Genomic DNA, 16,220 nt, shown 5'->3' with positions numbered 1-16,220 from the left:
AACCAGGAGACAGTGGAAGTTGAAAGATATCAAGACCATCCCCATTGTCATTTCATCTACAGGCCTGATATAAACTACCAGAGAACTTGAGGAAACTTCAGTTGGACGAAAAGATTTATAAAGTCATGCAAAAAGCGGTATTGCTGGGAACGGCGAGAACTGTACGCAAATACATGGGGAAAATATTCATGAAACACCGTCTGCTCCGACAGGAAGTGCGGGTGGATCAGGATTCCATCCGACAGCAAGAGGCCGAGGAACGACCCGAACCCGACAACCACCACGATCCTGAAAACCTGAAAAGGGATCCAACAGAGCTTAATCTTTTCGATATCTGAGATATCTGGGATAAGTGAATGTTCCTCTGGAGAGGAGTGAGAAAGCCGCAAGGCTAAAGTCATACTTTATCATACCCAAATGTAGAATTCCTAATTACAGGTTGATAATTAACAAATATACCCATAGCTCAAAAAATTTAACCTAGAAATATAAACAAGATCGAAACCAAAAACAATTACACTATTTTGGTACACATTAAGACCAAGTTTATTAGCACTATTACAAGCCCGATCATAGCCTACTAGAAGTACTAGAAATTCTAGTAGGATATGGCCCGATATATAGAAGCTCGCTGGAGTATGTTGGTCCGAGGATGTGCGGCACAGAACACGAATATGTGCGGACACTGTTGTCGTCTACTCTGTAATCTGTGGTCGTCCGGGATGCAGGTCAAGTGGACAAGTGGTGACCTGATAATCGTTAACCATAGATAAACCTCCTTTATCTATGTCGTTAACAGACGTTGGGACTGCACGTCTTCGGGTAGCTGGATTGGTTTTGAGAAAAACCTTTTGTGCCTGCAGGCTTGGAATGCGGAAATGATCTGTGTATTTTTCTTTGCTGGTGTTCGTCTGTCTTGAAGTCTCGATCGCTGATTCTGAATGATTTTTGGTTCACATATTGGCTCTTTATATACCATGTTCGGAAAATTTTACTTGCATCAATGAAATTGCACGACGAAGGAGGCGTGGTTTCACAGTTCTGATTTTCTCGTCGAATTTGTTCTAGGAATTCGATTTTTTGAATTTTGAATTTTTTTTTTTTTTGGGAATTGGTTGAATTTCCTACTGCAATCTGAACGCTAGTGGATGCCTGGTCACCATTCTTGTTACAAGCTTTGGCCAACGTCTGCTCGTTCCAACGTTTTCGCATCGTGTGTATGCAAAACATATGGCAAAGCAAAGCCAACGTTGGCCCGGGTTCGCCTAGAACGCACACATCAAAGGGACTTATTCAGACTCGCCAGTGGACTTGATCACCGCACACACGACATGCGAGACATATTTGAAATTATAAGGTGTTAAATCTCAAAATCTGGCTTGAATGGTTATGGTAGGTACCTATCCCTTATTGAGTAATTTTTTATGTTTCGTTAAGTACGTCGTGTCGTCGTGAATGGTTAGAACTTCAATTGATTCAATAATGTTTCTTTTTGTCAATTATTATTGTTTCTTTGAGGGGAAGTACTAACTCAAGAATCTCCATTCGAAAATAACGGCATTCACTAGTTTCTAATTTACGCTTTCTTACGTGAAACCTTGATTTTTTTTTAATTGAAGTTAAAGCACGTCTTGATGTCACCTCGTCTCTTTTTTTTCCAAATTAGTTGTTTTTTAATGAGAAAAAAAACTTGAACTTTAGTGTCTATAAAACTTGTTTTCACAATAATTTTTCGACGGTTTTTCGACATATTTCGATAAAAATAACGACGGGGTGACATCGGCGATTCAATTCTTTATATATTGCAAAGATTTCCATAGCGATATATGAGGGGTTCAGAGCTGAAGTGAACCAAGTCCATTCAGCCTAGTTTTGAGATGAATGGCTTAGAAGTTGTTTATCACCCATTAATTCAAAAGTGACTTCTTTAGATTTAAAAAGGCTAGAATGTAAGCATATGCCTACATATGATTAATCATAAACGAAGAAGTCACTTTTGAATTAATGGGTGATGAACAACTTCTAAGCCATTCATCTCAAAGTTAGGCTGAATGGACTTGGTTCACTTCAGTTCTGAACCCCCCATATGCCAAAATTACGCTGAAATTCAGGAATAGCTGAAAATTATGCAACATTCCTAATATTACCTCTCACGTGGTAATTTCTACTTTTCAACTGACTCAGTACGTAGGTAATTTAGGCTATTGCTCAAAGATGTGACACATTTTCGTATTTGGGGTGTAGCATCCGTAAAGCAACCAGAAGATCGTCTTGATCTCGAATCGTATGTAATACTTTCCCTTATGCGACAATGACCGAAAACTGGAGCAATGACACCATTATAGGGTTCCTTAATTTATAGGAGAAGTCGAAATTGATTCCTCGCTTAGAGTCATTCGGGAAAACTGAACGCAGAGGGTAAGTGTGCGCAGTGCGTATATCTCGACTAAGAAATGTATGAAAGAGGGGTTCATTTGGGTGAAGCGAAGGCGCAGAATCGCCAAATAATTTTTTTCATAGGACTGCGCCGTGCGACGTTTCGTTAACTTTTTATTTGCAATCAATCAAATTTACTAGTTTTTTTGTTAATTTTTAGCATCTCTGCGAATTCTTCCAGGTTCAAGTTCCGAGTCAGATAGTGTTAAACAATATTTTATTCGATCATGCGAACATTAATCTAAATATATAATAAAAATTTTTAAGTTCTGTTAGCTGCTCAACTCTATAAGAACGTCAATTCACATTTTGATGGCTTACTGGGGAAAGTGTGCGCATAGCTTCATTATATGGGAATGAGTTCAGTGAGGAATAAATGACGACATCCTTGATTTTCTTGGTTGAAACTCGATCAATATTGTCCTATTTGTTCAGAAAAATATGAAGAGCTACCAACAGAGGAATGTATCAAGTGTTGTGTTCACCAGGAATGATGGTATACGAACAATAATGCACTGCTTGTAAAAAGGCGCTTCTGTATTGACAATAAACAGTATTTCTCTAGTATTGTAACATTTTGATGAAATTATTTTGTAATTTGTTTTGATTGTGTGGTTCACTAAGCACTGCGTTCACTTACACCGTGAGGGTGCGCACGCTATACTACAGTATATAGTCAGAGTATATAGTCACTGTACGCTATACGGGGCAAGTGAACGCATTCCGACTTTCACTATTCAATTTTTTTTTGCCGAAAAAAAAAACGTTTTTGTTTGTTTGCTTTTTGATGTTTTTTCATAGATTAGAAAAGTCTCTATCTTATTACTATGTTTTAATTTTCCTAGCTTCAACATTTGAAACAGTGTATGGCTTCAAAGGCCAAAGTGCGCACAGTTGCCCCGAATGACTCTATCACTTGGTGAAACATTATTTCTATACTAACAAAGGAAATTTAATACTTGACTAGTTTCACAGGTTTTATAGGTATATGTTATAGGAGAAGTACCCCATTATTTGGTGTCCGTGAACTTAGCACCCACTTTTTCGATAACGAAGAAATTTTTTTTTGCATTCGTTAGTAACTCGTTAGTAACTATTTGTAACACCAAAATTTTCGTTTGTACCTTAAAGATACTGGTAGAAAAACACCGCATTCCGCTGGGTGCTAACTTCACGGGCACCCACTGTTCGATTTTTCGCGAAAAATAAAATACACTTGGGAAGTCCATCGTTAGTAACTATTTGTAACACAAAAATTTTCGTTTGTAACCTAACCTATGATGGGAAAATTACACCCCCAAAATGCGAAGTTAGCACCCACATTTTCAAAAATGACGATAATTTTTTTTGCATTCGTTTGTAAATCGTTAGTAACTATTTGTAACACAAAAATTTTCGTTTGTAACCTAACCTATGATTAGAGAATGACACCCCCAAAATGCGAAGTTAGCACCCACTTTTCGAAAATGACGAAAATTTTGCGAAAACTAAAGTACAGTTGGGAAGTTCATCGTTAGTAACGACTCGTAACACACAAATTTTTGTTTGTAACCTCACCTATAAGGGGAAAATGACACCCTCAAAATGCGAAGTTAGCACCCACATTTTCGAAAATGAAGATTTTTTTTTTTGCATTCGTTTGTAACTCGTTAGTAACTATTTGTAACACGAAAATTTTAGTTTGTAACCTAACCTGTGATGAAAAAATGACACCCCCAAAATGCGAAGTTAGCACCCACTTTTTCGAAAATGAAAATAATTTTGTTTGCATTCGTTTGTAACTCGTTAGTAACTATTTGTAACACGAAAATTTTAGTTTGTAACCTAACCTATGATGAAAAAATTACACCCCCAAAATGCGAAGTTAGCACCCACTTTTTCGAAAATGAAGGCAATTTTTTTTGCATTCTTTCGTTCTTTCGTAGCTCGTTAGTAACTATTTGTAACACGAAAATTTTCATTTGTACCTTAAAGATAATGCCAGAAAAACATAGTAACTATTTGTAACAAGGTTTGTAACCTAACATATATTGGTAAAATGACACCCTCAAAATGCGAAGTTAGCAAATACACATTTTTGGGAAAATTTCCATTTGCTCTTTGTTTCCAATAGATGAACGTTATTAGTAACTTTTTTTATTTGTACAATTTCGTTTGTAACCTCAGCTATGATGAGAAATTGACACCCCCCCAATACTCGAAGTTAGCGCCCACTCTTTCGAAAATGAAGATAATTTTTTTTACATTCGTTAGTAAATCGTTAGTAACTATTTGTAACAAAAAAATGTTCGTATTATAACTCAAAGATAGTGCTAGAAAAACAACGCATTCCGCTGGGAGCGTGTTTGTAAAACAGAATTTTTATTTGTAACCTTATATGGAATAAACCAAATAGCACCAATAAAATGCAAAGTTGGCACATACACATTTTGGAAAATACTGAATTACTTTATTGCTTTCGATAAAACTTCATCTGTTAATATTCGTGAAACAAATTTCAAAGTAATGTATGGTAGATATAACTTTCGGGTATAATCATTACATTAATAGGTTATATCACACATTCAGTTTCTCAAAACTTTCAGAATTTCTCAATAAATACATATGTAGTTACAGAGGAAGTACTAATTTTACGGAAGCAATACACTAATTCAGAATTCTCCAGAATGTGTATATGCTAATTTTGCACTTTAGGGGTGTTGTCAATTGAAGAGTAGGAATAATGAAAAATTATGTGTGTCGAACATTTAGTAACAGGGTACTAACGAGTTACAAACGAATGCAAAAAAATTAATAGTAACTTACGATGAACTTTTCAACCGTACTTTATTTTTCGTGAAAAATCGAACAGTGGCCTTGAAGTTAGCACCCAGCAAAATGCGGTGTTTTTCTACCAGTATTTTTGAGGTACAAACGGAAATTTTTTTGTTACAAATAGTATCTAACAAATTACGAACGAATGCAGAACGAATTTTCTTAATTTTCGAAAAAGTGGGTGTTTACTTCGCATTTTGGAGTTGTCATTTTCCCATCATAGGTTAGGTTACAAACGAAAATTTTTGTGTTACAAATAGTTACTAACTAATTACATACGAATGCAAAAAAAATTATCTTTATTTTCCAAAATATGGGTGCTAACTCCACATTTTGGGGGTGTCATTTTTCCATCAAAGGTTAGGTTACAAACGAAAATTTTTGTGTTACAAATAGTTACTAACGAGTTACAAACGAATGCAAAAAAAATTATCTTCATTTTCGAAAATGTGGGTGCTAACTTCACAGTTTGAGGGTGTCATTTTCCCGTTATAGGTGAGGTTACAAACAAAAATTTGTGTGTTACGAGTCGTTACTAACGATGAACTTCCCAACTGTACTTTATTTTTCGCAAAATTTTCGTAATTTTCGAAAATGTGCCTGCTGACTTCACATTTTGGGGGTGTCATTTTCCCATCATAGGTTAGGTTAAAAACGAAAATTTTTGTGTTACAAATAGTTACTAACGAGTTACAAACGAATGCAAAAAAAATTATCTTCATATTCGAAAATGTGGGTTCTTCAACTTCACGTTTTGGGGGTGTCATTTTCTCATCATAGGTTAGGTTACAAACGAAAATTTTTGTGTTACAAATAGTTACTAACGAGTTACAAACGAATGCAAAAAAAGTTATCTTCATTTTCGAAAATGTGGGTGCTAACTTCACGTTTTGGGGGTGTCATTTTCCCATCATAGGTTAGGTTACAAACGAAAATTTTTGTGTTACAAATAGTTACTAACGATGGACTTCCCAACTGTACTTTATTTTTCGCAAAATTTTCGTCATTTTCGAAAATGTGGGTGCTAACTTCACATTTTGAGGGTGTCATTTTCCCATCATAGGTTATGTTACAAACGAAAATTTTTGTGTTACAAATAGTTACTAACGAGTTACAAACGAATGCAAAAAAAATTATCTTCATTTTCGAAAATGTGGGTGCTAACTTCACGTTTTGGGGGTGTCATTTTCCCATCATAGGTTAGGTTACAAACGAAAATTTTTGTGTTACAAATAGTTACTAACGATGGACTTCCCAAGTGTATTTTATCTTTCGCGAAAAATCGAACAGTGGGTGCCCGTGTAGTTAGCACCTAGCGGAATGCGGTGTTTTTCTACCAGTATCTTTAAAGTACAAACGAAAATTTTGGTGTTACAAATAGTTACTAACGAGTTACTAACGAATGAAAAAAAAAATTCTTCATTTTCGAAAAAGTGGGTGCTAACTTCACGGACACCATTATTTGGGATCCACATAACGTCAGTCATAAAAATCAGATTCCAATTGTTCGCACGCTTGTTGAACGTTCTCACTATCCTCGAAAAGACTGGCAAGATGAGCATGTCGTGTATATGGTCGTCGTCGAATATCGAGAATATACCAACATTTCCACAAACGTTCGTTAAAAAGCTGGACAAGGCTTACCATGCCCTCTCTGTAGCCGCCTTTAGATAAATGTTTGATAATGAATCGGTGTTTTCTCCTCATTCAGGCTATTTTTATTGTAAACGTCTGGGTTGAGACGTTTAGAGCATTACGCTGGAAACACACTTGGGCCAGAGACAAGTTGTCTCTGCTTAGGCCTTGGCGTTTTTTGTTGATTTGGATTTTTCACTGTCGCCGCCGCGCCGTCGTATGTGCGCTAACTGAGTTCACCCCGTTTTATTAATTTAAGAGTGTATCTTCGTTGAGTACACTTGGTATGGGAGGTTAATTCCAAAAAAAAAATTAAATATTGTTTTTCTTCACAAATAAAAAAAAATATGAGCGAATAAGAAATACTTAGGACTCTTAGGAGGGTAATTACCCCAATACTTCTCATCCTTCCGAAATATATCGTGAAATGGTTTCCACAAAATAATCATTATAATAGTTGTCGAGCAGTTGTCGTTTGAAAACGGTCGATAGCTACGACAGTCTGACCACCTTTTTGTTGTGATCGAGTGATAAGGGGTATCTGTGACATTGAGTTTCATTTACACCAATCATTCTTTGAAAATAAGCTAATTTATTTGGACAAAAAATATAAACTCGCAAAAACTAAATAAATTCGGGATTTCATTAATCTAGTAATAACGGTAATGAGCAGAAAATTTTATTTCGAAGTAATTGTCACAATTACCTACGAGTCACAATTTGGCGAATATAGTGTATGCTGTTTTCCTGCGTTTTATCGTGAGCAGTAATTCACGTTCTCTTCCTATCCAAGAAACTTTCAGTATTCTTCTGTAGATCCACATCTCAAATGCTTCCAGCCTATTCATGGTATTAACCTTCAGTGTCCAGCCTTCCATATGCAGTACAATAGCACGGACCATAGCATTTTGTGAATCTTATTCTGAGGTTGAGGTCAAAGTCAGAGTTCGTAAAGACGCTTTTGAATTTCATAAATGTCATATTAAGGCATACTACTAGGGACTAATGGCATACGGCCATTAGTTCTCAAATACAAGATTCAACATTTTGACAGTAGCCCATATGCATATCAATTACAAAAAAATTACTTTCATCTTTGAAAATCTACATCTTTCTCATGGGGTACCAAATGACTGATAGTTCCGGATCACTCTTTTCAACGTTTTGACAAGCATTCCCAAACCAATTTCTTGTTTTCAACAGAAAAATGGTTCTTTTCAGACATTGAACTCTAAAAGAAGTTCTTTTAGAGTTCAATGTTTTCAGAATGTATTGCGACTGATGATAGTTTTCATCATAATTTTCACAATAACTTTTTTTACCAAAGTGCTCATCAACACCTTTGGTAACTTGAGGTAGTTGATTTTGCTGCCAGCTCTACGACAGGGCCAATAGATATCGTTTCTGGGAATACTGACAGTTTTTTAAGTTGTTCCCCCTCTATTGACAATAACGACATGTCTGACAGCCGTTCCTGTCCCATAGAAGTCCTCAGATAATTTTTTATGAGTTTTAATTTTGAAAAACTCCTTTTAGCGGTTGCAGTTGTAACCGGAAGGGTCAAAAATGAAATGCATGCAGTAATAACGTCCGGAAAACTGGATGCAAGGCTATTGAATTTTATCAGGACCAATTCTGAAAGTTCTTTGATGGCACGAATTTCAGATTTTAAGTATTCGTATCTATCTGAATGATCGATTCGGTGTAATGAAAGGGATTTTGAAATGAACGGCAGTTATTCTCAAAAATGGTATCGTAAAACCTGTAAGAGGTTTTGGTAAACATTTTTAGGAATTTTTTGCTTACAGACATTCGGGGGCCCCTAAAGCCTGGGGGCCCCGTATCACTGATACCGCTGATACCGCGGTAGCTACGCCCCTAGTTCCAATTCAGTATTAGCTATTAATTTGCAACTCCATGAATATGCAAGGCTCTCAAAGGGTAAACCACGTGATTCATTCATTCATTGCTGTATCCCGTTACCGGGAATAAATCTACAAAAAGAAGAAGAAAAAAAAATTGCGAACAGACTTGCAATTTCTTAGGGATAGTTGCGATTGTGTGCCCTCCTGTGATTGAAGAGACCCAACCGTGACCTGCAGATCCTTCCACACTCAGGGCATGAATAGTCACAAACCAGATCTGGCCGCCGCTGAATCCTTCTCGAGTCTCCATTATAACTGTGAACCAAAGACCTCCACTGTGACCTGTCCAACGCTAGTTGTTCCCAGTTATGATTGGCATTAACTGATTTTAGGGATTCATGCAGTATATCCTTGAACCGCTTATACTGGCCTCCTGGTTTTCGGGCTCCCTCTGTGAATTCCCCATACAGGGCTATTTTGGGGAGTCTTGTGTCTTGCATCCTCAGAATGTGGCCGCTCAATCTGAGTTGGGCCCTCGTTACTTGAGTCTCCATTGTTGTGCAACTCGCGCGTTGCAAGACTTCTGCATTCGAAACTTTGTGGAACCATCTGATGTGCATTATTTGTCTTAGATGACGTTGTTGCGTTTGTTCAAGCTGTTTAATATGTCGCCTATAGGGCGTCCAGCTTTAACTTCCGTAAAGAAGCGTTGGGAAGACCACTGCTTTGTAAACAGCTGTCTTGGTCTTCAGATTGAGGTCGTGATTTTGAAACACTCTGTCCTTTAGCTTCCAGAATGCCCGTGATGCCGAATTGATACGGTTTTGTATTTCCGTGTCTAGGTTAGCCCTAGTATTTATGAAGCTTCCCAAGTATTTGAACTGCTCGACCTGTTCTAGAATTTCATTCTCCAGGCTGATATCTGTTTGAAGACTTTCTGGCGGACTTACCAGGATTTTGGTTTTGTCGATATTGAGTCTAAGGCCTAAAGCTTCGTATATATGTTTGTAGGTGTCCAACATTATCTGTAGATCCTCTGAGCTGCTAGCGATAAGTGAACAGTCGTCTGCATATTGAAGTTCAGTGATAAACTTGGTACGGGTTTTTGCTCTGAGGCGCTTCAGGTTAAACAGGCCTACATCAAATCTGAATCTTATCCCAACACCTCTTACGGGCATACTCATGCCAGAAATTATCGATACAGCTATGGCGAAAATATTGAACAGTAAAGTCGCAAACACGCAGCCTTGTTTCATTCCAGAGTTGGTTGAGAAATGGTCGGTTGTAGAACCATTATGCTGTATTCTAGCGTTGTTGTTGGTATGAAGGCTTTTACACACTGCTAAGAACTTTCGTGAGCAACTAAATCAAATTGACTGTTGGAGAAGGAATTAAGAAATAATATATAATTTCTGAGCAGAAGAAATAAAAAATCAATTGATCCAATCTGATAGAATTTTTAATTACGTCCATAACAAATTGATAGTTCCTTCAAAGTAATTTTTTTTTGCATGATATACAATTACAATTGACATTTTCATAATAATACTGAACATCGAAATCAATAATTTTTACTTTTACAAAATAAGGTTAAGATATGCCACTTACGTCTTTGTTGAATAAATTTTACAAACATACAAGAATTAAATGACTAGTATTCCAGATAAAACATTAAAAATCAATTATAAAAATAATTTTCTTAAAAAATATTTGCTCATTATAAACAACTGGGATACAAGCTTCAAACACATCAATTTCTTATTGGAGACAAACATTCATCAACAAGAATTTACAGTGAATTTTGAAAAATATTCAAAATGAGCATAATTCAAGTGAAAACAATGAAAATTGGAAGTTTATTTGAATAATTCACCACACTACATTTAATTTAATGTACTTCCTCTCGTGTTGAAACAAACTCTTTAGAATCCTTTAGATTTGAACTCAAACTCATTTTGAATTATTCAAGTTCCAATAAGAAGTTAACATATAATTTTTTTAGAATTCTTATTCTCTTCAGGAATTTTTAACAAATAACTTCCTGAAGATATATTTAAAATTGTTAGCAATTAAAGCTTTCTTCATCAGTCACATCCATAATACGTAAAATAACAGAAAAAGCGATTCTAAATAAAAAAAAAAAAATTCTTGTTTGATATTCATCAAACCTGTGTTAACTTCGAGCCTGTATGGAAGGAAAACTGAAATATTAAAAAATCTCGAAGGTACAGAAAATATGACATTTTGAGTTGCGGGCTAGTTGAGAAAAAGATTGCATTTTGATTGGCTGATCGATTTTATATTCATTTCGAATTTTTTTATTGATTTACTGCAACTTGAAGAACTAAGAATGAAATAGCAAGTTATTAGATAAACAATGTTATTGCAGCAAAAACATCATCAAAAGGATTTTTCAAAGTTTGTAGCTTTCTCAATAGATATTTATATGGTATTTACGAAAAAAAATTTATTTTTGTTGCTGAATTTTATATTCAACTTTTTAGATTTTGTGAGGTCAAGTTAAATACTCAAAAAGAAAAACTAATTGAAAAGGCTAGAATGAGGATATTCTATTGAAAAGATAAAAATAGTCAAAAGAAATAAGAAATATTAAAATTTTGAATTTCAAAGTGTTCATTCAAAACTGAACCCTACATCGATTATCCCTTATGGAATACATTCAATAATCGCAGTTTGGTCAAACTTAAAGTTGACCCAGCAGGAGGCCCCATTCAATTCCGGTAACTGGTCCATCATGTTAGGAAACAGTTCCCTTTTTGTGACGTTTTTTCTTTCAGTTTTCTTGTTGATCTTACCTTTCTCTTCTTCAGTTTTTACATTAGGTCTGCTTTTATGTTTAGACACAGAGTTTTCACAATCGCTTAGACTGTTAGACTTCTTTCGACTTCTCTTGTTCGAAGTAGCACAATTAGACAATTGCTTCAACTTTTTTACAAAAGGAAGGATCAAGTAGAATGCATTAGGATTAACACCTAATTTTAATTTTGGCGTGAGGTCCTTTCTGTTGGTGGGTAAATCAGCTATGGAAAACCAACCAACCGACTTTATTTCACATCGCGTCTTTGGTTGAAACTTAGTAGACATAGGTATATTCTTAATAATATACAGTCTAACTAATTGCTCATTGATAATTGCTTCGACCCAATCTTCTGGATCTACATAAGATGTAATGTCAAACCCTGTTTCTTCAAGTACTTCTCGGATGGCACAGTGTACAGGGGATTCTTCCTCATTTACTTTTCCTTTTGGAAAACCCCAAGACGTTTTGGTCCAATAACTTTTCACTAATAAGACATGAGAGAGTCCTTCAGATAATAATATGGCTCCGTAAGTAGGAACAGTTTGCTTGTACTGCTTCCATTCGGCCATGATTTCAGGTAGTCTATAAAGTTCCTTCTGCAGAAACGGGCTATGTTGAAAGACGTGTGTTGCGAATTCATAAATAGTACAAGACTTTAAATTACTGTCGTTACTAACATAAAAATCCAGATAATACCAATGTGCGTTTTCAATCTGAAAACATATTCGTACATAGTCTTTCTTCGCTGATTCTGGGACATTAATGAGAAATCTAGTGAGAAGGTCATCCAGAATCTCCGTTGGTATGGAATGTTCTACTTTTTTCGCTTCCTCCATGATTATGAAACACAATGGTTAACAGTTGGAACTTTTAGAAAACGATATTCACTCTTGTTATGTTCAGTTCGATCTGAGACTGTTGTAATACAAAGAATTACAAGAACCAAAAACACATAACAAACACTTTATTTCGTTTACAATGTTCATTTTACCCTTCGCAACTAGTTTATTACGTCGTATTTAATTAATAACAGAAAACCTGACATTTCAGCAGTTTTGCCAACCTTCTGTTTTCGTTCGATAGGTAGATTGACCAAGGTAAGAAAAAAAAAACATAAAAAAACTATCTCGAATCAAGTCTTTATATTTAAACCACTTGATTCCAAATTTTTTATATTTATTCAATATTGAGTTTGAGTATATTCATTCCAAGAACAATTCAACTTCAAATCAACAAAATCTAGGGCTCTCTTGTTGGGTGCTTGATCTGCAACCCACAAAACCGTTACTGGTTGCATCGTTGCAGAAATTATAGACCAACAGGATGACTCAGTCACTATCTCCATACTATGGATGGAGGGTAGGCAGAGAGAGACAACCTCTGAGGGTACGAGGGTAGGTCTGTTCTATGGAGGGTAGTACCTCCATAGTCTGTTCCCCCTATACTCCGTACATTGGACAATTTTTCTGACGTCATCATGCCAACATCTGAAACGCCCAAAATTCAACGATAAACCGGCGCCGTAGGGTGGAGTTTAGGAAAAATAGGAAAAAAAATCCAGCTCAATTATTTATTTAATTACAAAATAAGTCATGAAATTCTTCAAAAATTAACACCCTTCATAATATTTTAAGTTACCACGGCTAAACTTTTTCGAAAATTTTTGTTATTTTTTTGTATCGGCAACTTAAGTAGTACTGCTGCCCACCACAACTCCTAAAACTCCCAGAATACTCATAGTTTTCACACAAAAAATAATCAAAATATGTTTTTTCCATAAAATTTCGAAAGATTTTTACTTTCAGCCCACTTTCACTCATTGTTTTGTGAAAAAATTTATGGACACTATGGTGGCAAGTTTTTTGAAAATTTACACAACCAACCAGGATTCTAAAATAGTATAATAATCTAAGAAAACATGCCGAAAAAAAAATATGTGTACCATTTCTTAGAAAGACTACATTACTTAATTGTTCTCGTTCATAGTGACAATTTTTATTATGTGCTGAAAAATATCGTGTTCGTGAACAGATGAGAAATACATCTCTTCGTGCACTCCGAGAGTTTTCGAGTATTTTTGGTTGTTTTTTCCCGTATTAATTTTGAAAATCTATATCATCGTAATCCTTATTGCCTGTACTATCCGATATAGTTGGATTTTTTGATTTTTATTGAGAGACTGAGTGGTTTTCCTTGATTAATTAACATTTCGTTTGTCACGGATTGATAAAACATGCCGGTCAACTGTGTGTCATGTCGTACACCCGGTAGCAGAAACAAGCCGGCTGTGCGATGTTTTTCTTGTAATAACGAGATACATTTGTCTTGCCTCGGAGTGCAGTCCAATGTTTTGAAGAATTTTGGAGATGCCGGAGGAATTAAATGGGTTTGCAGCGAGTGCTCTTCTGGATCGGCCACTTCTAGCTATGTTAATATCGGAGGGAAGCTTGATAAAATTGTATCGGACCTAGCTTCTATAACCAGTCAGCAATCCGAGTTCATTAGGTCTCTCAACTATTTTGGACAAAAAATTGATGACTTCGAGTCTAAATTGGTAACCTTCGAGAAGATAAATGACAGGCTGGATGGGATGGATGTTCGTCTTGGAACTTTGGAGAGGGAAAACATGAGGCTTCATCAAGAGGTCAATATTTTGCAGCAACAGTTGAAGGCGAGGTCCTTAGATATTGTCGGGGTTCCCGAGAGGAAGAATGAGAATGTATCAAGTATTGTTGAGAGGATTGCACTGAGACTTAATATTTCCAATATAAAAGATTTTGTTGAGGGTTGTCACCGAATTCATTTCATGCCGAGGAAAGATAATAACAGACCCATTGTGATTGACTTCAAGAGCAAGTCATACCGGGACAATTTCCTGCGAGCCTACAAGGGTAAAAAAGATACCATTAGGTCGAGCGACATTGGTTTTGAAGGCGTCGAGACTACTATTTACGTTAATGAAAGTCTTTCGAAGGATAGCAGAAGTTTGTTTAATACTACAAGGAAATTTGCCAAGGACAATAAGTTCAAATTCTGCTGGGTCCAAGATGGAAGAGTTTTGTTGAGAAGGGACGAAACCTCCAAAATATTGCGTGTTACCTCAGAAAAAGATTTGGCGAAGTTGCCTCAGTAGTGTACATTCGTTTTTCTTTGTTGTAGTTTTTCGCCATGGCGGTCTCTTTCAGTGTTTATTACCAGAACTGTCGAGGTCTCAGGACCAAGACAACTGAATTTTTGTTGTCTTCCTGGAATTGCTCTGCTGAATTAATATGCGTTACAGAATCATGGTTGAAACCTACGATAGACAATTCCGAATTTATTTGCAGTAATTATAATGTCTACCGCAGAGACAGATCCGATACAGCTAGCAGTAAGAGAGAGGGAGGTGGTGTTTTCATCGGTGTCGCGAAGAGACTGCAGAGTGTTGCTGTGTCAAATTGTCTTCATTCAACACTAATCGAGGACTTGTGGATCAAAATAAATTTGAGTGGAACGAAAAATCTATTCGTTGGTGTGTGTTACATACCGCCGGGTACATCTTCCGGCGATTACTTGTCGTACTTTAATGCTGTTACAGCCCTGATGGACGAGAACTGCGATGATCATTTCCTTCTTCTGGGAGATTTCAATCTGCCTCGTTTCTCCTGGATTGTGGGAACGAATGGAGATGTCCTGTGTGATATGGTACAAGGTGATTCCTACACAGAATTTAGAGATTTCACGTCATATAACTCACTGGGTCAATTCAACTACCAACGCAATCGTAATGGTAAAATACTGGACTTAGTGTTGTCTTCCAGTTCGACCGTGATCACGAAACGTTCATTGTCTCCCTTTGTTGTTGAGGATTTGCATCATCCTGCCCTGGATGTGTTGGTGGAACTTCCCGGTGGAATGGTGGATGGCGGGAAGTCAAGATCCATTTTCAAGTTTTTCAACGCGGATTACCGTACTATCAACGAGGAGTTGTCACTGATCGATTGGGATATATTGTTAAGTAGCGACAATGTTGATGTAAATGTCGAAGTTTTTTATAATGTTCTCAATGATCTAATTGAAAGATTTATTCCAGTTAGAGTTGTAAATGATAAGTCTAAATTTCCATCTTGGTTCTCGAATCGTACTATTAAATATGTTAAAGAGAAGGCCAATGCTCATCGTAAATTCAAAAAGTTCAAAACTGCGGAATATTATAACAAGTTCTCTCTTTTACGTAAACAGTGTAAAAAATCCATTCAGACAGACTATACAGCTCATATTTCACGTGTAGAAGATAATATTGTTGAGAATCCGAAGAATTTCTGGTCTTATGTTTCGGAAAATAACAAGGGATTCACTGTACCCACATCGGTGACTCATGAAAATGTTGAATATAGTGGTAATCAGAATGTTGCAAATGCGTTTGGTAAATTCTTCGCAGATGTTTTCGAGGATCCCCTCAGACCCGTTATCAGAAAATCCAATGTTGACAATGTGCGGGACTCCACACATGTACACCTTGATCACATTAGTTCTGATGAAATAATGAATAAGATGAAGGAATTGAAAACAAACAAAGGATCAGGTCCAGATTTGATACCTTCAATATTTATCAAGTCGTGTGCCGCTTCACTTGTCTATCCTCTTCATATTATTTTCAACCAATCTCT

At 36.3% G+C, this 16,220-nt stretch overlaps 1 protein-coding gene across 1 annotated transcript; it reads right to left on the bottom strand.

The window, feature by feature from the left end:
• Positions 1-10,191: 10,191 nt before the first annotated feature.
• Positions 10,192-12,630, bottom strand: LOC123318903 (m7GpppN-mRNA hydrolase). The gene has a single exon (XM_044905683.1). It carries the CDS (start codon positions 12,405-12,407, stop codon positions 11,418-11,420), a length of 990 nt encoding a protein of 329 aa, XP_044761618.1. The 5' UTR covers positions 12,408-12,630; the 3' UTR covers positions 10,192-11,417.
• Between the last annotated feature and the right edge of the window lie 3,590 nt (positions 12,631-16,220).

This window comes from Coccinella septempunctata, chromosome 8 (assembly GCF_907165205.1).
Source record: "Coccinella septempunctata chromosome 8, icCocSept1.1, whole genome shotgun sequence".
In the NCBI taxonomy this organism is placed as follows: domain Eukaryota; kingdom Metazoa; phylum Arthropoda; class Insecta; order Coleoptera; family Coccinellidae; genus Coccinella; species Coccinella septempunctata.
This window is presented reverse-complemented; position numbering and strand designations above follow the sequence as displayed.